The sequence below is a fragment of the Furipterus horrens genome, unplaced genomic scaffold (genome assembly GCF_987537825.1).
Source record: "Furipterus horrens unplaced genomic scaffold, mFurHor1.1.pri manual_scaffold_1, whole genome shotgun sequence".
In the NCBI taxonomy this organism is placed as follows: domain Eukaryota; kingdom Metazoa; phylum Chordata; class Mammalia; order Chiroptera; family Furipteridae; genus Furipterus; species Furipterus horrens.
This window is the reverse complement of record NW_028327171.1, coordinates 212,268,537-212,291,406: the sequence shown is the minus strand read 5'-3', so window position 1 is coordinate 212,291,406 and position 22,870 is coordinate 212,268,537. Positions and strand designations below refer to the sequence as shown.

Below are 22,870 nucleotides of genomic sequence, written 5' to 3'. Positions count from 1 at the left end.
TACGTAGCAAAGTGGGGGCCACAGGAAAGAAGAAATGGGGCAGTTAAGAGGGTGATGGGAGGCAGAAAGCTCCTTTGCTCTCCAGCCTAAAAGGAGTCATTAGATTATTCACTGCTATGAGTTCATTGCCTGGGGGACTTAACTGTCAGGAGAGCACAGGAAAAAGCAATGTTTAAATTACCCATCTCAGGGAGGCGGGCAGATATTCCCCCTCCTAAAACTGTCTCTTTTCACCCCTCTGCCAAGTTAACAGAGTACAAACCATACTTAGGTTTTTACTCACCCAGAGCCTGTGTTCTTAAAAAACCCAGTTATAAAAGCAGGAAGTGTCCACTTTCCTTTGGGAAACACATCCCTCTAAGAAACATTTACAGGTTTACTTTGCAATGTGCGGTCCTGGGAGGTTGAACCTGACCTGGCCCCAGCTGTGTCCCAGGGCAAGGGCAGAGCTGTTTCCACGGGGAATGACACCTGCGTCAGGGCCCACAGGGCAGGCCCTGAACACACACTTTGAGGAACAGAGCTGGGAAGGCAGCTGCATTCACCTCCCGAGGCCACTGCCCCTCACAGGTCCCTGTGGACCTGTGGACACACGCGGCCTCCGGCTCCATGGATGGACTCAGATGACCAGGAAAAAAATTCAAAAGCCCAGTTCCCTTTCCCAATGACTAAATAAAATAGATATGTAGTAGAAACCTACTAATGATCATTTATTGTTTGCTTCTATACAACAGAAGCCTCCTTTCTTATGGGGGGGGGGGGAGACATTGAGGGAGGAGCTTCTTGTCCTGCAGCCCTTGGGGAGTGGTGTCACGATTTGTCTGATCTGACGGGTGACCCTCGCCACTTGCCAAGTCTGATTTGCTGCATCTGTGAGCAAATACTTTTTGTTTGTTTGTTTGTTTGTTTATTTTTAGAGAGGGGAAAGGAGAGAGGGAGAGAAACATCACTGTGTGGTTGCCTCTCACTTGCGCCCCCAACTGGAGACCTGACGTGCAACCTAGTCATGTGCCCTGACTGGGAATCGAACCAGCAACACTTGCCTCCCAGGCCGACGTTCAATTCACTGAGCCACAGCAGCCAGGGCTTGTGAGCAAATACTTGATGCTTTTCAGATGGCTCCTTGAACCAGCTGCGCCTCTTAGCTCTTAATAAAACAGAAGGGGTTCGCACACAGCAGAAAAACACAACCATGACTCAACGCCCCTGCAGGAAAAAAGTCTCCCTAAAACTGAAAGCAGCTCCGGCTTTCTGGTCTCTGTTTCCTCCTGCGGATCTGTCGCCGGAGCTGCAGCTTGTGGGTGAAGAACGTCTGTCTCCAGCCCACCTCCTTGGCCACAGCCCTCATGTCAGGGGCGACGTGGTCACAGGCAGACCGGAATATCGGCTCCCACAGCTGGTCAGACCTGCACAGCTGGGGGCGGGAAAAGGGAGAAGTGGGTTACGCCACACGCGTGGTAAGTGAAAGTCGCACACTCACTCACGGGACCCTGGCCAAGTCCTGCTGCCCGCAGCCACCGCAGGAAACACCGCGTGCGCACGGAAATGTGCCGGACCCAGTTCCTGCCTCCCGAAACTTCCTCTTCGAGGAAAGAGGCAAGTGCACAGTATCTAAAGGGCAAGGCAGCCCTGGGCAGCTAGTTCAGCTGTTCAGAGCACCATCCCGATGCACCAAGGCTGCAGGTTCAATCCCTGGTCAGAACACATACAAGAAGAAGCAACCAGTGACTGCATAAATAAGAGGAACAACAAACTGACATTTGTTGGTTCCCCGCCCCTCCCTTTCCCTTTCTCTCTCTCTCTCTAAAATAAATAAATAAAAATTAAAAATTTATAAAATAAAGGACAAAGCAATATTTGATTAATGGAAAAAATCTTGAACTCATTTAAGATGCAGAATGCAAGACAGTTACATATAGTTCATATGCAGCATTATTTAGTTAATTTCCATTTAGCCACATAGCAGAGGCTGATACGGGTGTGTGCGGTCAGCTGATCTTGTACCCAGTGCTGCGTTAGCTTCTTGAATGGGAGCAGCTAATTCCTGCTAAATCTCATTCATTTAAACCCTCACTCAAGCCGTCTCTCCCCCGGGCTTGTGCGGCCGATAGCTCGGTCCCCTGCGGGCTACTCAGCGTTGAGCTGCATCAGCACGACCGAGGAGCCCTGCGAGACTGCACATGGGAGGTCCACCCCGTCCTGGTGCCGCCAGTTTTGCTCCAAGTCCTTTGCACACGTGGCACCGCACCATGCACGGGAGTGGCCTACGAGATTCGGTCCACTCCCCGAGCCCGTCTGGCACCTGGCAAAGTGAGCTGTTCTCCGGGAAGGACCTCCTCTGAGGTGCTCTTCTGTAGTCTGGGACTTGAACCAGGGGCCATGAGGTGAAAGACAGACAAGACCCCACCAACCCAGTAGCTGCACGAGGCCATTCTGCCCTCCCTCCGAGTTCAAAGCGGCCACAGTTCAGCTTCCGTTTGCCCTGGATTTGCCAATATGACTTTTGTGGGGGGCACCATTACTCACAGCAACTACTGCCATCAGTCCCCTGCTACTAAAGACTGTCGATACGGAGATTTCCTGCCGCCTCACCTATTATGGCCCCAAATCCTTCCTGAAGGTAAAGCGTCTGTTATGCTTCCTTAGTAGCCCCGACCCGAGCGACAGCCGTGGGTTTGCCGTGTAGGCGAGAATGACGACGTTTAAAGGCACTTGGATATTCGGTGTCGCAGCGCACTGACGCCAGCAACACAACGTGTGCTTCACGGAGGGTTCCCCGTGGGCCTCAGCGACAGGCACTTGCGGGCTCCGCCCTTCCTGTGCCAGTCCTGTGCCCGGGGCAGTTCATCGGCAGCCGGATTCCCTTTTTGCATTGGTTCTCCGCAGCGGCTGGCATGTGAAATTCCGGAAGTGGGAAGAGCTAGGCCTCGGGGAGGATCGGTGAGGAGCCCACAATCCCCTTAGATCAGTGTCCAGGGCACGCTGGCCTGGGCCCCCCTCTCTGTGCACAGGCCCGAAGAACTGCCATGAAGCCTTCTCTTCTAAGGAGGCAAAGAAAGGCAAGAAGCTAGGGCCCCCCTCCCAAAGGTCAGCAGTGGTGGGAAACAAGATTATCTGTGAAATGACCTGTGCAGATCATGTCCTTATGAATAATAGAGAGTTGACCAAATTGATACGATAAAAATAGACTGAACTCATTACTTTCACCATTTAAATTTTCCTTTTAGGGGCCAACTTGACCTCTTTAACAGCAGAGGCAGGCAGACATGGTCAACTCCCTGGGATTCCAGAATACTGAACCTGATCGTGTCCTGTTTTCAAAAGGTGTTGGTTTGTAGGATCTGATGGCAAGGAGGGAAAGGGCACCCGGATGGCCAAGACAGCTGTCGGGAACCGCAGGGCTAAAACCCATGCCCTTCTCTCTGTAGGAGAGGCCTTCACCGTGGCCTCATCCTTCCTCCTTGCCTCAGAGTTCATTTTAGTTTAGTGCACTGCTAGCCCTTAGCAGTGACCCACAGCTCATTAGAAGGGTGGTCGATGCTGAGGCAGAAAAGTGAAAGCAGAGAAGAATAACGGGTGAGAATCTAACATTAAGGGGAAAGATATAAAAGAGTGAAATACAAACTAAAATTACTCCAGCTGGGGCGAGATACTCTGCTTCACAGTTTCCAGTCGCCTGTTCATGCGTCCATCCACCCAACCAAACAATGTGGAATGATCATGGAACAGGACAGGGCTCTTGGCTTCAGACCACAGAGTGGATTCCAGGTTGTTTAAGCAGAAGGGGAGTCAGCAGAGGCAACAGGTCGCTCACAGAATATCTAACAAACCCGGAGAGAAAGGTTCCGTGTTATACAGGAACGACAGCAGCCAGAATAAGAAAACAAAACCAAACACCCAGGCTGTCCTATGAGAACGGCACTGCTTCTGCTCTCCGACACTTGGCACGCAGGACGTGACGATGCCCTGCACCAGACGTGAGGACCTGCCCCACGCGCCTCCAGGCCTGCATCTGCAGGAAGGGCCGGTCCCCTTATGCACGGAGGCTGCCTCGCCTTGCCATGTCTCCCTGGCAAGGCTCTTTCTTCCAAGCAGGTGGCTCCGCTTGACAGAGGCCATTTTTACCTTTCTAACCCCTACAGGACACAGAGGCAACTCCATGTAGCACAAGGGAGTTAAGTGGGGGTTGAGTAAACCAGCCCACAGCATCCTCAGTCTGACCTGGCTATTCTCATCTCTACAGACCCTTCCTCTGTCCTGCTTTGCTCCCTTGGACCCTCACTTCTCCGTGGGGAGGGGAGAAAACCTGTTCAGCCTTCTCTCTATTTCATGACACCATGACACTCATCTTTGAGGACAAAGCACAGTACCCTTTACTTTCAGGTTTCATGCTACTGTAAAGGTGCTCTGATAAGGGAAAAAAAAAGATTTATCAACAAAAATGAACAGCAAGATACAGTATAATCACTTAAAACTCTTTCTGCATAAATATCAGAGCAAAAACTATCACAGTCACATAATGGTTACTGTTAAGCAGCAACACTGACTCTTAGGACAATGACAGCCCCAAACGTTCCGATGTTAGGCAGGCTGTTCAATATCTTTTCCTTCTTCAACAGTCATTCAAGGTCTAGTTTCTCTGTTCAGATTACAACACACTCTAAATATAAACAACAAGGGAAAAAGTTAGAAGTGTCTTAATATTCAAAACCAGCGCAGGCCCTGGCTCTCTCAGGCCCTCTTTCCCTCGAGGATGCCTGGGTGATGGTGCACAGCTGCCTGCGTTTCCCACCGGACAGGATTTTGGATGGGAAGGAGCTCCGGGCCCAGCCTGGGGTCTGGCTGGCCTGGCAGAGGGTGGCAGGGTTATTCTTTGGGTGCTCCAGAGGGGACGAGCTCTGAGGCAGAAGCCTGCCATTCTTCCAAAGCTGTGTAGCTTTTGTGGGCTATGTTGTTTTAGTTTGTAAACTAACCCTATAGAAACAAGATAATTAAAACTAACTGGGGTAGGGTGTGTTGGGGGCGGGGTGGGTTGGGGGCAATGCTGGGAGATCCTAGGTGTTAAGAGTTTAGCCTTAATCACAGGCCTAAGTGATTACAGCTGTAACTGAAGAGTTGACGAGTTTAGTCTTAGTTGATAGGCCTAAGTGACTAACGCGTGCGTGTGGAAAACTGTTATTCCAAAACTGTGAAGCTTTTGAATCAAGACTCCTTTCCTTCAGTTAAAAACAAAAACACAAATCTGAACATCCTTTAAAAGATTTAAACTCTAACACTAGTGTAGATGATGATCCTATTTCCAGGAAATACTTTCAGGATATCGGTGTGTCTTATGTAATGAGATTAGGGTAGAAAACGGTGAGGTTTTGGGGAAGGGAAAGAATTCTCAAGGGACCTACAATTTCCACCAGTATAACTTCACTTATATGACTCATTTTATACTGAAAACACTTACAGCTTTGTTTTATATTACAAGGTGGCCATAAAGTACTCTCCTCTAACACTCCCAAACCCTGGGCTTTTTTTGCTCAGCGGATGCCAGATTGCAAAACACGAGGCGCCCATCCCGACTCCGGGGCCAGTTACTTGGAGCCCAAGCGCAGCAAAGTGCGGGCTGTAGCGCCCCCTGGCGGTGGTGCGCGAACGTAACACAGAAGCCGTGCGCGTGAAGGTTGAAAGGGATCCTAGGGCGGAGTCTAGTGAAGACCTCTCTGTTTACAAAAGGGGAAATCAAGGCTCAGAGAGGAAAACGGTGCGCCTGCCCAAAGCGCGTGGTGGGGAGCGGCTGCGCTAAGAACAGGACCCAGCTCTCTGGCCGCCTGCTGCTGAAACACCCACGTCGGCCTGGTCACAGCAAAGATGGGAAAACCTCTCTCCCTACCCCGAGCTTCTAGCGTTTCATAGATGCTCTTGAGATGTTTATCTGTACAGCTTTAATATCAACAGGTCAGATTCCTGGACTGGACTCTCAGGCTTGGGCTTCTGTGAGCACAAGAAAACACGCGAAGAGCACGGACGCTGGGCCCGCCTCGGCCCCGCGGGATCAGGCCCTCGGGTGGGGGCCCGGCATCGCCAGTCCCACCTGCTCCCTGGGTGCGGCGCCCACTTGGCCAGACCCGGGCACCACGGTCAAAGGGCACGAGGAGAACTCTGTCTCTCCACAGCCCAATGTGACGGAGGAGAGATTTTCTTCCGCAGGGCTCCTGAGTCGCGACCAAGACGCACATGTTTATATACTCGTCCTGCCTGCCCCTCCCGGGTCCGAGCAGCAGTGGGGGCTCCTTCAAGTCTACTCTGCTGCAGTTTGCAGAAAAAGCGTCATCTCCCTGCCTGGCGCCACCTGGCCCGCGGGCGGGTTCCCACGGGCGGCGTGAGCTGTTGAGCTGAGCGCAGTCGCACGGGCCACGGCCACACTGCGCTCCCGTTGGCCGAGCTGCCCGAGAATGCCTCCCTGGTGGTTCGCCCTGAGAAATACGCACAGCGCGCCCACCTGCCCGCCCCATGGAGGCTCTGTGGGGTGGTCAACAGGGCATCCGAGCCACGGGAGCCCGGGCAGGCAGCGGGACGGGCCCGGTCGCTGGCGGCATTAAGCTTGGTAAGTGGAAACCCATTCTTCACGTGGGATGGCAGCCTGAACTGTCCCCGGCTGGGGCCCCCTCCCTCCCGCGAGTCCGCACACCGTGTCTCCTTAGGTCTTGATGCTTCCCAGGCAGACCCATTACTGCGGAGTCAGGTCTGGCCTTGGACACCTTTCTGTCTCCTCAAGGTGACCTTGTAGCTCTCATTTTCAACAGGACCTATTAAAATAGCACCTGCCCACTGAGGACTGAAATTGGAAATCTGCAAAGGCCTTGCTTTACAGCACCCATGAGGCATGGAGCGTATTTTCAAGACTGCACTAAAAAGTGGTAGGACAGTGAGAAGGGGAGTAAGACTGCTTGATGGAAGGAATAAATTCCACAAGACACGGCCGTAACGGCCGTTTCCTGTCGAATCCTTCCATTTACTTTCAGGAACAACCTAAGCCCTGGCTTTTAATAGACCCCACTAGTATCTTTTAGGTACTTAGAATTCTCCTCATTTAAAGTATGAATAATCAGTTTCTTATCAGCGTAAGGACAAAATCTTGACTTCAATACATTTTAATGGCTACATATATATACCTATATATAGGAGTGTGTGTGTGTGTGTGTGTGTGTGTGTGTGTTGATTGCTTGTAATACTTGTTTCAAGCCCTCTTTTGGGGGGTGAGGGTGCAGGAAGGAAGTCAATTTACAAACCAGCTGAAGGTGCAGGAACCAAGGTGCCTTCCCAGGCCAGGAGAGGAACTAGTAAGGCTTGCATCAGGGCCCTGTCATGGGTGAAGTCACTACCGATTGTGTTTTCTGCTCTAGGTTGTTCTTCTGTGGATTCCAAGTAGTGAGAGTAACTACATTTAGTCAGCTGGGGGTATGGAGGGAGACAGAACACTCCAAGTAAGTCCCCCCCTAAACCACCCATTGTGGGAGATAAGTAACTGCAAAGGGCTCTCACTGGAAGAAATGAAAATGGATGGGGGACAGTCACCATTTGCCTTATTCTCTTGTGCTGCCTGAGCTGGTCCTTGACCCAAAATGCCTCTTGATCAGGAACACCTCTAGTCTGCCAGACCAACTGGCGAACTCCTATTTTCCCCTCAAAACCCAGATGCAGTAGCCCACTTCCGTGAAGCTAGGCAGAGGAAATCACTTTGTACTACCTTTGTACCTTGAACACACATCCCTTGTTTGATTGACTCCACTGTATTATAATAATTTGCATCTGTATGGATCTCTCCTATTAAACTCAAGTTTCCTGAGGGTGGAAATAACATCTTTTCATCTCTGCTGCCTGTGTGCCTACAACAGTGCTTGCCATTAAGTAATAGTCAACACATGCTTGCCAAAATAAACGCAAATAATAAATCACTGCTATATTAGGAAAAAAAGGGGAAAAAAGAAAGAACTTTGAGAAAGCACAAAGGAAAGTTCTCTATGGACACAAAATATATGACCATTACCTTTGAAAATCTACATGATGTTTCAGAAAGGCTGGCAATACCTTCAAGATCCAGATAAGAAATGATATTCAGGAGCCAAGTGTCTGAGAGCCTCTCAAGGAAGTCAAATTTACCTTCGCACAAATCGAAGACATAGTCTAATATTCTTGCACCAAATATTAAGGCAATTTGAACTGTAATTCAAAGAAACCAACCAACCGACATGATTATTGGGCGTTATCACTAAGACACAAGCTTTGGGGCGCCGCCCGCCCCAGTGACGTTAGATCCCACTGAGTCACCCCTACTTGCATGGAGCTGCCTGTGGGCCGGGTGGCATGCCTTTGGGAGGCGATTGTTTCTGACTGCCATCCCGGCCCTGGGATCAGAACCTTTCAGGGACGCTCAGTGTTTAACACAGTGACAGACTACATCCCCTTGATCTCCTCAGCACCCAGTTCCAGTCCAGACAACAGACGTGACCAGTTTCCGCATCATCGTCGTCCCCATCCTCTCAGCCTCCCTGACTGGGCACAGATGCTGGTCCATGCGGTCCTTCTGCCACCTCTTCTCTCCCCAGATAGCTCTTAGTTTTATCTAACTCTTGTTCTCTTATTGTTATATGTAGTTTCTCCACCAAATTTTTTCTTTTTTTAAATTTTTTAAAAATTCTTTTTAGAAAAAGCAAAAATTAATTCTTTCCACCAAATTTTCTTGCTTCCTCTTTACTTTCTTTTCATCCTTATCTTTACATAATAGAAAAAAATGAGACAGGAAAAGAGAAAACTAGATAAATATTTCATGAAAATTACGTTAACTTTTGCCTAATATTTTTCATACTTTCTTTGTTATTTTCAAATTAGGAAAATTCACAAAGAATCACCCAATATAATCATCTACCTCACATGTTCAATATAGGAGGAAATCAGAGGTTTTTTTCACCGCAGCTCCATGAATAACCAAGAAATGGCTAATAATCAGTAGATCAGTAGATAAAAAAGTGTGGTACATTTACACAGTGGAATAGTACACAGCCATAAAGAAGGAGGAGGAGGAGGAGAAGAAGACCTTCCTTACCTTTTGCGACAGCATGGATGGACCTGGAGAACATTATGCTAAGTGAAGTAAGCCAGTCAGAGAAAGACAAATACTATATGACCTCACATGTGGAATCTACTGAACAAAATCAACTAACAATATAGAAACAGAGGCACGGATACATGGAACAGACTGACAGCTGTCGGAGGGGAGGGGGGCACCAGATGAAAGAAGGGGAAGGGATTAAAGGACATACACAACCCATGGGCGTAGACAACAGTGTGGTGACAGCTGGAGGGAAGGGGGGAGGGGGGCTGGTAGGTGGGCAAAGTGGGGAAAAGGGGGACATCTGTAATAGTGTCAACAATAAAAACAGTTAAAAGATAAGTACATAAAATAAAATCTTTGTTTTAAATTTTTCAAAATAGGGTTTAACCAGCTACTTTTGAATGCTAAAATATTTGCATAATTTTCATGGTTGCTAATTCATTTGTATTGTGGTAATCCCTCGTTCATTAAAGAAAGTTCTCTCTGGCTCTGCCATTTCTAATAAATAGGAAAACATGTTTGGAAGGACACATTTTCAAATTTTAACAGTGGTTAAATCTGGAGGGTGACTTTCTTTCCTTTCCCTTTCCCCTTTCCTTTCCTTTCCTTTCCTTTCCTGTGTTTTCTAATCTTTCAACTGACTAGAAAAAAAACCCTAGTCTGTCCTAAATGAAGTAACAGCAGCCAGCGCAGCAGGTGGCAGGAAGAGATGAGGGAGGCTAACCAGGTAACCACCGCAGGGCAAAGCCCGCAGAAGGCTGCTTACGATCCTGGGTGTGTGCTGAACTGGGAACTGACCTCGGGGGGCTATTTCAGAGACTTCCTAGGGAGAAGCCCGCGACCAGCACAAAAGCCGGCCGCTTCCTTACCAGCTCCGTACCTACCCCCAGACTTGCCTGGCTTCACCCCCTCCCACCTGCTTACCTACAGCCGAAGTAAATTCTTTCAAAACAACTTCCGTCTTTCCTCCCCAGACTCAGTGTGGACGAGGAGCCCCTAGAGCGTACGTGGGAGGTGGGCTGTAGCCTTCTGAGTTCAGGGCGCGCGCCCCAGGACCTGGGCCTTTTCCTGGCTGGCACAAGGCTCAATAAACCCTATCTTTTAGAAGAGTTTTCAGCCGTGAAGGTTTTTGTTGACCACTATAATGAACCCGTATTACCAGCGTAAATTTTTTTTAAACCTCGGAAGGGAGGGAGAGAAGGAAGGAGAAGGGAGAAAAAATAGTTTCTGAAATAGTTGCCCTGTAGTCAGTAGGAGATGTGGCCACAGCTGAACAAAACCGAAGCCTCTGTTTAAGGTACCTTAACAGACAGGAGTTTTCTTTCTTTCGCTCACACAATTGGATTTTGAAGGTGGGCTGTGGAGACTGGGGCAGTCTTTCTGCTTCACATGCCAGGATGCGGCTCGCCCTCAGGGCCACTGGAAGGTGGCCCCTGCTCCCAAGGCCCCCGACCTCGGTGCAGCAGGTCAAAGGAACAGGGCAAGGCACAAAGCTGCGCCCGGAAGCTGAGTGTGTCCCCGTCTGAAGTCACCTGAGAAGCTCTATGAAAGAACTCAACTCACATCTTACTGAGCAAAACTGGGTCGCACAACCACATCTGCAAAGTACAGGGAAATGTCGTCTCTGTCATAGGGAGAAGAATGGAATAAAGGAAGCCAAAGGAGGGAGGAAATGGGAGCCAAACAGAAAGCAAAGGAAGCACATATGATAAGATGAAAGCCCCAAACAAGATGATAGAGATTACAGTCATAGTAGGAATCATGATCAATGTACATGAACTCATCACGCCAGGTAAGACTCTCAGATAAATAACACATGCATTCACACACAAATAATTCTGCCTATGTGCTATTAATAGGAGACATGCTTAAAAATAATGACATGGAAAAGTGAAAGTAATAGTATGGAAAAAGACCAATTTAAACCGAAAGAAAACATATTACTAGCAGACAAAATACATTTTAAAGTAAAACTCACTACAGGGGATAAGAAAGACCATTACTTATTGATAGAGGAAACAATTCCCCAGGAAGATTTAATATACCCAACTAGCCTCCGTCGAGGAAATGATTGAATAAACTTCGGCTTATAGTATGATATAAGACCACTGAAATGTATGAATTAGATCCACATATGTCAACATGGATAAATCTCAAAAACAGAGTTGATAATACAAAGTTGAAAAACGATTTAGTATATCATTTACATAAAATTTTAAATATACAAATAGCATATGCATTATTTATATAGTTGTAACTATGTATAATAAATATATTTGGAAATGATACCAACTTTAGGACGGTTAATAGAAGAGAAGAGAGGAGAAATTGATAGGTGAGGGGTAGAAATTTGAATATATATGTAACTTCTTAACGTTTTAAGAAGGTGTTAAGTAAACACGGTGCTCGTATCGCAAAACTGGGACCATAAGGAGAAGATTAATATGGCCCTGAGGAAGGAAGACACAAACGGAAGCTTCAGATCAGATTCTCTGATCACATGCGATTAAGCTAGAAGTCAGGGCATGGGGCAGGGGGGGAGTAACTGAAAAATCCCCTACTACCTGGAAATTAAACAAATGTTTCTAAATAATCTATGAATCAAAGAAGAAATCAAAATACGATTTAGAAAATATTTTATTCTGAACGAGACTAAAGATACAACTTATCGAACCTTACCTAATAGAGCGAGAGCAGCGCTTAAAGAAAAGTCAGGGAGAAAAATGGCTATAAACAATGTTTAAGCTTCCATCTCAGGACGCCAGGAAAAGAACAAAAAAATCAGACCTAAAGAAAGTAGTAGGAAGGAAATAATCATACAGGTAAGAACAGAAGTTATTGATAAAAATAAATAAAAATGGAGAAAATCAGAACTAAAGGTTTATTCTTTGAAAATTCAAAATTAATAGAACCCCCCCCAATAAGAAAAGAAAAGAAAGTATAAGTTACCATGATCAAGGAATGAAGAAGAAAACATCACTACAGATACTACAGACATTGAAAGGAGAGGATATTCTGAGCAACTTCACCAACGTATTTGGTAATTTGGATTAAATAAAGCAAATGTGACTGATGGTAGCATCTTTGGTTAGTGGTGTTGGGTATCTATAATATTCCTTTCTGTTCTTTTGTGTAGCTGTAAGATATTTCTACATTTAAAATCTTTTAAAAGTCATGGTAAAGAACACAAGTTATAAGATTCTTCTTTTTTTTAAAGACTGTATTTATTTATTTACTTATTTAGAGAGGGGAAGGGAGGGAGAGAGAGGGAAAGAAACATCAGTGTGTGGTTGCCACTCATGCGCCCCCAACTGGGGACCTGGCCCGCAATCCAGGCATGTGCCCTGACTGGGAATTGAACCAGCAACTTTTTTGGGTTCTCAAGCCAGTGCTCAATCCACTGAGCCACACCAGCCAGGGCTTAAACTGAAAAAATTTTCAAGTTTCCAATAGCTAATTTCCTGATTGTTCCTATTTATTTAACTTAGAAAAAAATCTGTAGATGTTTCCTCAGATTTTCAAAGGTCTCAGAGAGAAAAACACATTTCAAAACTCACGGACAAAAGGGCAAACAGGCAAACAGGCAAATTACAGAAAGAATATAAATGGCAATTAAACATGACAGGAGGCTCCACTTATTATCAGGATAATGTTAATTAGACAAGATACTAATTTCACCTTCTGACTGGAAAATTTTTTTTAAAAGATAGCAATATCTAATTAGTGATGGCAAAGGTGTAAGAAAACCCCGGTATCCTGGTGGACAGAGTATAATTAATACAGCAGCTTGGAAGGGGAGGCAGTTTGCAAGTATGGCAAAGTGAGTGGCACTTTATGTAAGTTCTGAATGATTAGTGGACGTTTGGTCCTGTCCAAATGTCCACAGAGATGTTTGGCCCATAGTTAATACAAATCCCGCTCTCCTGAGAGATACAACCCCCCGCCCACCTGCGCAATCCCATGGGCCATTGATTACCAGCCAGGCTACCCAGGCAAGGAGGGTTACTATTGGCAATACAGCCACAACACAATTACTGGGCTGATGAAATATGATAGTATTGCTTAGGTATTAATCCTGTGAACCCAAAATAGAAATAGATGCCATGTGACATGTGAACCCAGGGACATTTCCTCAGTGTGGACGTTTTGGAAAGGGCCATATTTCAAGGACCTTTGGGCATGGACCAAATGTCTCCGTGGACGTTTTGGATGGAACAAAATGTCCTGCAAGGGTTTTACACTATTCAAAATTGAAATGTTGTGACATCAAAATATTAATGAAGCTTCATTTTATGAACATTGAAAAAAGGTAAATCACCCAATTTAAAAATCTTTCAAAAACAGGATAAAGTTGGCACAATTATAAAGGTCAAGGGGAGTTGTAAGTGGCATCAGTGCTTCATCCATGACAGTGCTACTCAAGCTGGCTAACAAATATTTTTTGTCAAGGAATCCTTGACTTACACAAGGTTTTCAAGAATTCAACCCTCAGATAGAATACTCCATTAGCTATCAAAATGTATAATGTGCATATCTTTGGATCGGCAATTCCACATCTAGAAATCTCTGTTACTGACATTTTCACCTAAGTGTGCAAAGTAGGTTAAATTACCAGCTATCATTACCTAAAAGATAAATCATAAGTAAGGATGCAAAATAATAACAATGAGAAGAAGACAAATAATACAAATAAATAATAAAATAATTAATAAATAATAACACAAAAATAAACTGTTTCATGTTCTCACAACTGTACACCGACTTTTGCTCACCCCTGTATATGTCCCAGAATGAGCCTAAAGAGTTTTAAAAATGCCCATCAGTGCAGGATTGTTTATGTGTATGACAATACCAAACAGTCTTAAAAAGAACAGGGTACTTCTTTATGTATGATAACAGAAAAATGTTCACAATATATTAAGTGTAAAAACAAATTCGAGAATGAAAGATTCTAGTTTTCTAAACAAACACACAGAATCCAAAACAGAAAGAAGTTAAATACAAATGAAATTATTTATATTAATTTGCTCTGGGGACTGGAGGGAGAGAGAAGGAATTTTTACTTTTTAAAATTTAAAAACTGTTATAGCTAGAATTTACTAAGTACTTATCATGTGCTAGGCAAATTCTAAGCGCTTCATTCAATTAGTTCTCATAAGGAGGATTTTATGAAGTAGACATTGTTATTTCGTTATCAAGAGTTGAGGAAACTGAGGTCCAGAGAGATTAAAGAATTTCCCCAAGGTCAGATAACTAATGGGTTTTGGAGCCAGAATTTGAACAGAGGTAGCCTGTATTAAGCAATTCTCTTAATTGTCATGAAAACAATTCTCTATACATTGTAGTGTATGAATGACTTTTAAAATAATAAACATTTGTTTTGCCTTTTAAAAATGCAAATCTAGAGTAATAACTCATCATGCTTTGGATTTTGAGTTTTCGGCTGTTGTAACGTGTATTATATTGTGGCAGGCAGAAAAATGCTGCCCCCTCCCCCCACCAAAAGATGTCCTTTATCCCAATTTCCACAACCTGTGAATATGTGACTTTACATGGCAGAGGAATTTTGCAGATGTGATGAAATTTTTTTAAAGTCTTTTATTTTTTATTTTATTTACTTTTAGAGGGAGGGGAAGAGAGGGAGAAAGAGAGGGAGAGAAACATTGATGCGTAAGAGATACAATAATCTGTTGCCTCTCATACGTCCCCAACTGGGGACCTGGCCAGCAGCTCAGGCATGTGCCCTGAAAGGGAACCAAACCAGCAACCCTTTGGTTCACAGGCCGGCACTCAATGCACTGAGCCACACCAGCCAGGGCGTGATTAAAGATCTTGAGGCAGGAAGATTATCCTGGATTAACTGGATGGGCCCAATGTAATCACAGCGGGCCTTAGAAGGAAAGAGGGAGGCAGGCGGGTCAGAGGCAGAGAAGCAGGCGTGACCGCTGACGCAGCGTCAGAGTGAGAGACTGGCGGAGCCATTGCTGGCTTGGAAGGTGAAGGAAGAGGCCAGGAGCCAAGGAATACAGGAAGCCTCTAGAACCCGGAAAAGGCAAGGAAGTACATTCCCCCCTAGAGCCTCCAACACCTTGATTTTAGCCCAATGAAATGTCTGAACCCTAGAAATGTAAAATAATAAATTTTTATTATAAAAGCTACTAAATTTATGGTAATTTGTGAAAGGAGCAGCAGGAATCGGTACAATCATTAATTACTAATTTAATAAAGATATGCTCTGCTTATCAAATTTCAGGAAATTCTCCACATGGAAAGTTTGGATTTTGTCATGGGCTGACTTGCACCCTCCCCACCTCCCCCAAATTCGTATGTCGAAGTCCTGAACCCCACTACCATTGGCGACTGCATTGAGAGACAGGGCCTTTAGAGAGGTGACTGTTAAATTAGATCATATAGGCGGGTCTTAATCCTACCTGACTGGTATTCATTTTCTAAATATTATTTATTTTTAGAGAGGGGAAGGGAGGGAGAAAGAAAGGGAGGGAGACAATAATATGAGAGGGGAACATCTATCAGTTGACCCTCGTGCACGTCCCCATCAGGAACCAAACCCACAACCCAGGCAGGTGCCCTGACTGGGAATTGAACAAAATTGAATAGGCGACCTTTTTGCTTTGCAGGAAAATGCCCAGTCAACTGAGGCACACCAGTCAGGGCCTGACTGGTATTCTTATAAGAGATGGAAATTTGGACACACAGACACCCCAGACAGGCGTGCACGCAGAGGAAACTCCATGTGAGGACATAGCAAGAAGGCGGCCATACGCACACCACGGAGAGAGACCTTGAAAAAAACCTACACTGCCGCCACCTTGATCTTGACCTTCTGGCCTCCAGAACTGTGAGAAAATAAATTTCCGTTGTTGAAGTCACACAGTCTGTAGTATTTTGTTACGGCAGCCCTAGCAGACTAGTACAGAATTATATGATTTATTCCTTTAGTGCAACTTATAACCCCCCAAAGTATAAAAAATATTAGTAAGGACTAAAACTTACTCCTTGTGCTCTTATATGATATAGTCATGACAATATAGTTTGAGCACAGCCATTTTATATTACTTTAAACAAAATAACTAGCAGAAAATATATCTTTCTTCATTTATTTTAACAAACATATAGTAACTGCCTACCATGTACATGATCTTGGAAACAGAACAACTGCCCTGCCCAGCATGGCCAAGTTGGCTGGGCATCATCCCGCAAAGCGCAAGGTCACCAGTTCGACTCCTAGTCAGGGCACATGCCTGGGTTGCAGGTTTGGTCCCCAGTTGGGACATGTTCGAGAAGCAACTGATCGATGTTTCTCTTGCACAGTGACGTTTCTCTCCCCTGTTTCTCCCTTCTTTCCCTTTCCTCTAAAAATAAATAAAGTCTCAAAGAAAAAAAAAAAAAAAGCAAATAGAACAATTAATAAGACCTGGCTCCTGAGCTTGAAAAACCATCTTAAAATTATCAGTCTGGTAGTGTGATTTCAATCTGGGTGTAAGACTTTTCTCACCCCAGAATAAACTGTAACTCAGAAACCTAAACTCTGTTAGGACCAAACTTATCATTTAGAAGGATCTATTTCAGAGTTTACCTTTGTCCTACTATGAGAGTCCTCTCAAATACTTCATGCAGCAAATTATTGCGTTATGTAGCAGGCAGTGTTCTGGGTGGGCGCTGAAGACACATCACTAAGCCAGCAAGGTCCCCACCGTAATGGAGCTTACGTCCAGTGAGGGAGACAGACAGTACACAAATAAACAAGTGACACGGAGAACATCCGGCGGTGATAAGTGTTACGGGAGATACGGTATTCCAGGGCAAGGGAGGAGGCTGCACAGGGGTCAGGGAAATACGCTCTGATAAGATATTTTCAGTGAAGACCTGAGTGAAGAACAGATCATGGGGATATCCTGGGAAGTATATTCTTAACCAAGGGAACAGCAAGTGCAAAGGCCCGAGGTGGGAGCACACTGGGCTCATACAGGAAAACGCCAGAGAGGCCGGGGGCCTGAAGTAGAGTAAGCGGGGGAGAGGGCCTGAGGATCACTGCGAGCCCTGGGCTTTTCTACCCTGCGTGAGCCAGGAAGCCATCGGAGGGTTTGAAGCAGGAAGCAATGTTCCCTGCTATTCGGCTTTGGAAGGCTGATTCTGGCTGCTGTGCTGAGAACACACTTGTGGGGCAAGGGGGGAAACAGTGAGACCAGGTGGGAGGCTAGTTCAGTTTTCTGGGGGAGAGGTTGTCCTTGGTTGGACCGGAAGTGGAGATAGTGAAAAGCATGCGTGTATTAGTTATCTATAGTTGGGTAACAAATTATCGCAAAATTTCCTGGCTTAACACAACAGACATTCACTGTCTCACAGGTTCGGAGGTTCAGGAATCTAGAAGTGGCTCAGCTGGATGGTCCTGGCTCAGGGTCATGGCTAAGGCTGGGAGACCCTCCTCCCAGAAAGCTCGTGCACGTGGCCGTTGGAAGGAGGCTGCAGATCTTCCCCACACGGGCCTCTCCGCAGGGCTGCCTCGAACAAGGTAGCTGGTTTCCCCCAGCGCAAGTGATGAAGGGGAGGGAGAAAGGGGGAAAAGAGAGAAAAGGTCCACGTTGCAGGGACATTCATAACTTAATCTCGAAAGTGACATACCACTTCTGCTGAATTCCGTGGGTCACACAGCTGACCTACATCCAGTGTGGGAGGGGATTACACGAACGTGCGAATATTGGTTGGTGGGCATCTGTGTCTGTCATCTTGGAGGCTGCCTGCCACAGTTCGGGTTCTAGTTATGTCGATGGATTGAATCTAGCATGTAAGAGAAAGAACGGAACCAAGGACCACTATAGAATTGGGGGCGGGGGGTAGATGTGTTTAGAGGATCATCGGGAGCTATTTTGGAACATGTGACATTTGAGGCCCTATTAGATATTTAAGTGCAGATGTCAAGGCGGCAGCGAGATAAATACCTGAGTGTGGGGTTTCGGGGAGAGGTACAGGCTGGAAATAAGGTGCTTGTCTGTTGAGGGGTGGCAGTCGAAGCCAGAGCCTTGATCCAATCTCCCAGGGAGGAGAAGCAGACGAGAAGAGACACAAGAGCTGAGCCCTGTGCTCCAGCATTTAGATTTGGAAAGAGGAGGAGGACCAGCAAGGAGATGGGGATGGGAAAAAAAATAAACCTAGTCACACATCGTTTCTTATGGACAGCAAACAACGATTAAGAGCTGATTGTGGACCGCACTGGATGGAGGCAGCATGGTTATTCGGACCAGCTGTTATTTGCAATCAGGCATCACATCGAATTAGAAGTGAGGTCTGTACATCAGTGAACATTCTCCTTAGTGATTAGGGTCACAAAATCAAAGTGTTGGAAGGAATCTTCAAAATCTATCAGGTCAGCCCTGGCCGGGTGGCTCAGTTGGTTGGAGAATCATCCTGAACACTGAAAGTTCATGGGTTCAATTTCGAGGCAGGGCACATACCTAGGTTGCAGGTTTGCTCCCCAGTCGAGGCACTTATAGGAGAGAACCGATCAGTTTTTCTCTCATATCAATGTTTCTCTCCCTCCATCACTTTAAAAATCAGTGAAAATCAATGAGCATGTACTCGAATGAGAATTTTTAAAAAAATTAAAACTCTGTCAAGACAATTGATGTTAAAAATCACCCAGAGCCAAGCGATTATTTCTTGAAGATCTCTGAGGACAGATTCTCTAACTTGGAGAGCCAATTCCAAAGTCATTGCTCCATTCTCCACCTCCTTTCCCGTCTACAGAACAGACAGTGGGGGAATACGTTTCTCCCAAAGAGGGACAGTTACAGAGACAGGGCCAGGGAAAGCACCACTATGCAGTGTCTGACGCACGACAGCATCGTTGCCCAGGACACTTCTTGGTGATGGAGCTGCTGACAGTCCATTTGACTTCTGTAAGCATTTGGGTTTCTCAGAAGCAAACTGCATTTCCATGGTTATGGACTGTGCTGACGTCCCATGATGATTTCAAGGCTGTCAACTACCAGGCCGGACGAGGAGCCCCTTGAAGCTCTTCCAACTTAATTCACATTTTCCAACTCGTGATGGAAATGGGTAGTTCATTGAGATGACGAAACTCCTACCAACTTGAACAACAAACCGGACTATTTCTGCACAAGAGCTGTCAGGACGATTCAGGAGACGCACTGTGCGGAGAAACTGCCTGGCCTCCCATCTCTGGGCTCCCCCCTCACTAGCATAACCAAGAAGGTTGTACAGTTTCCTCTCCCCCATCCTGTTGTCCTTCTCATAAGGACACCAGTCACATTGGATTAGGGCTCCACCTTTATGACTTCATTTAACCTTAATTGCTTGTTCAAAGACCCTGTCCCCAAATAGAGTTGCGCTGGAGGTTAGGGCTTCAACCTAAGAATTTGGGGGGGATATCATTCAGTTTATGACAGAGGGGTATCAGGTATTACCGTAGAAAGAACATGAATTTGGGAGTGAGAAAGGCCTAGCCAATTTATTTAATCTCTCTGTACTTCAATTCCCTTTCTAGTAAATATTATTATTATAAATAATATTTCCTTTCTGTTGAATGACAACGCCAGACACCTGAATTTAATGTTGTGTTCTTTATATCACATAATCTAGAACTTTTAGAACTAATTGGGAAGTAAAATACTTGAGTCCTTCCGCAACGCGTACAGGTGAGCAAAGATTCAGAGGTAAAGTCAGAAGTGATAGATCTCCTTCCCCACAACCTCACTAGGAGGAGTTATGTGACAATGAAAGCCAGTCTTGGGTTGAATTTTGCCCCAGGCAAGGTATTTATCATCAGGCAGGCACCATTAAGTCCAAAACGCCTTTCTGGAAGCTCAGTGGAATCACCCCTTGCTGTCTTCTTTGGCACTCTAGGGGAACCTTCCCAGGAAACTTTCCCTCTGGCCAAGTGCACCTGCATTATGACATAGTCACCCTTCTAGCCAAATCAGGCAGCTAAATCCTTGATTAAGTGGATTTGAGAACAAATGGAGTTGTAGACAGGGCTCTACTCCAGAAACATTACATTACTAAACTTATGTTGTTCACAAAAAAGGCAGAGACACACTTGTACAATCTTACTTGTCAGCTTCATATCTTGCACATCCTTGATTTCATCAATGAAAAATTATTTCTGACGTCTCTTATACTAATTCAGTAAGCCTCTGGTACTGATTTAGAAGGCAGTATTTGAAGTGCATGCCCTAATGGCCTCTGGAGGGAGGACCCTCAGGGCACAGAATGAAGCTAACTTGGCCTCATAGATCAGCATCCTGCTGGCTTCTCTGAGGTAGTTCAAGTGAATTATGGGGACTGCAGCACTTGCCTAAGGAAACACGGCTGGCTAGAACCAGAATCCAAGCCTCCTCACTCCTAACTCCTAAACGCAGGGTCTGTTCTAAGGCATGAGGCTTTCGTTGCACAAAGCTTCGTGCTACAGCTCTACAGAGCAAGTACACAGAGATCTCATATACAGAATCACAACGTAGCCTTGTCAAGACTTGATTACGTCTCACAAACTCTACTTCCTAAAACAGACGTGTTTTCTACCACTTATTACTTCAGATTGGTAAAGATTTTTTGAAGTGACAATACTCAGTATTGGTGAGGAGAAGAAAAATAAGGGTCCGGTCCCTTAATAATCATTGAACAGAATGTGAATTAGTTTGGCAAGTCAAAAATTTTAAGGTTATCCATGCCCTTTGACCCAGGCATTCTACTGGTAAGAGTCCATCCTAAGGAATTTATCAGAGATGTGCACAATGTTTTTTTATATAAGAATGCTTGTCATAGGTTAATTATGATCATGAAGAATTAGAACCAACCCAAGGGTCCAATAGTTGGGACTAGTTAAATAATTATAGCTCATTTAGATGCTGGAATACTCTTCACCCAACAAAATAATCTGTAAAAAATAATAACATAGAAAAACATTAATAATCATTTGCTTAAAAACTCAAAAGTAAGCTCTGGCTGCTGTGGCTCAGTGGATTGAGCATTAGCCTGTGAGTTAAGTGTCGCTGGTTCGATTCCCAGTCAGGGCATGTGACTAGGTTGCATGTAGGTCCCCAGCTGGGGGCGCAAGTGAGAGGCAACCGCACAGTGATGTTTCTCTCCCTCTCTTTCTCCTTTCCTCTCTCTAAAAATAAAATAAACAGACAAACAAACAAATAAATAAATAACTCAAAATTATACATAGCACTAGTCCAAAGATAGGAAGAAAATATTCATGTATGCAGGGAGAGGGGCATCAGCATGGTAGTCGATGCAACTGTCTCACAGGATATGGAGCTTGAAGGAAGCTGAGCTCAGATGTATCCCCCAAATATTTGTGAGTTGAATGTTATTCTGGTATTAGCTGATTTTAAGTTATATTATACATACCGTATTTTTCACACTATAAGACGCACCTGACCATATTGTGAACCAAATGGTGTACTAAAATATTTAATAAAATATAACAATAATATTTCAACCATGGAAAGTGAACAGCAGTCAACAGCGGTATTCAGAACCATCACCACTGTCATTAACAAATGAGGAGAGACTTTAAGGTTCAAGTGCTCTTCTAGTTTTCTGGGAACCCCAAGAACTCATCATCGCTAGTGTCAGAATTTATGAAGCTCCGTTGCTCACAATCACTGATATCACTTTCTTCGCTATCTTCATCCTGACCAGACGCCCTGAGATTCAGCAGTAAAGTGGGACATTTAAGCATCGCCAGGGGTTTCGCGTGGGCCCACTGCTTCCTCTTCTAACAGCTGTCGCCACCGCTGACAGAACAGGTAATACACATCACGGTCTGTGACGCAATATTTGTTCCATAAGACGCACAGACATTTCCCCCCACTTCTGGAGGGGAGGGGGAATGGGTCCTATGGAGTGAAAAATACGTTATAAAGTTGTTATCTATTTATTGCTATTTTGATTTGCAGGCCTGCACTCCATCCACTGAGCCACACCAACCAGAGCTATTTATTGCTATTTTGAAAAACTTAAAGTCTATAAATGCGGTTTTAAATCTTATTCTTATTAACTGGGAATGTTTGTTAATGAACATGCCTGCAAGAAAAGCTACAGAGGAGCTTCCTGCAGTTTTTGCAAGACTGTTTCAATCTGGCTTTGCTGTGCTCTCCCCAGGTTCATGAATCTCCCAGCCACCTGTGAGCAGTGCATGACTGTGTTTTTATGGGCGAAGAAACCCACTGTGGATGGGTTAGATAACTGGCACCAGCTCTTCTCATCCAGGCAGCATCTGACTTTGCAGGTCAAGTTCTCTGTCGTTGACTCATATCCTCTCCAGGAAGGGCAGACAATCCGCCTCGTAGGATACACACCATTATTTGGTATCTTGATAAAATCAGGTTAGCATGTTCTTTAAACATTTTGTTTATATTTAGCACATTATATTTAGTAACTCTTTTTAATAAAACTGGAAAATGGAGCTTGCTTGTAAAAAAGAGGTCCAAGATTTCTCATTAATCCCTCGGCATCTCTCCTGCACAAATTATTGGAGCAAGATTACAAGGCATTTATTGTCCACCCATGAAGGCCCCTAAAGGCTAGGCCCTTTCCCCACCAGGATAGCAGTGACTCACTAGGCAGCCCTCCAGGGGGCACTGGGAAGAAGGGGCCCAACGAGGCATCTCAGCCTTTGCGTATTTGGATGATGCACACCCCCACCCTCGGTCTGAGACTGAGCTTCCCACCTCTACGGCAGGTGAAAAACTCTGCTCCTGGGACAGAAAGCAGAGACTC

General features: G+C 45.3%; 1 protein-coding gene across 1 annotated transcript; it reads right to left on the bottom strand.

Annotated features, from left to right (window-relative positions):
* Nucleotides 1-1,225: 1,225 nt before the first annotated feature.
* On the bottom strand, nt 1,226-8,389 carry FBXO36 (F-box protein 36). Its single transcript, XM_090288440.1, has 3 exons — nt 8,326-8,389; nt 8,039-8,211; nt 1,226-1,414 (listed from the first exon to the last, which is right to left on the bottom strand). The coding sequence occupies exons 1-3, from the start codon at nt 8,387-8,389 to the stop codon at nt 1,226-1,228; spliced, it is 426 nt and encodes a 141-aa protein (XP_090144566.1).
* Nucleotides 8,390-22,870: the final 14,481 nt, after the last annotated feature.

Bases quoted from the DNA above. Each gene is read 5' to 3' on its own strand.
- FBXO36 (XM_090288440.1), bottom strand. From the start codon at position 8,389: ATGGCAGTCAGAAACAATCGCCTCCCAAAGGCATGCCACCCGGCCCAC. The intron at 8,212-8,325 runs GTAGGGGTGACT...TTTGAATTACAG, and splicing joins CCACAGGCAGCTCCATGCAA to TTCAAATTGCCTTAATATTT. The intron at 1,415-8,038 runs GTAATGGTCATA...TCCCGCCCCCAG, and splicing joins CATCATGTAGATTTTCAAAG to CTGTGCAGGTCTGACCAGCT.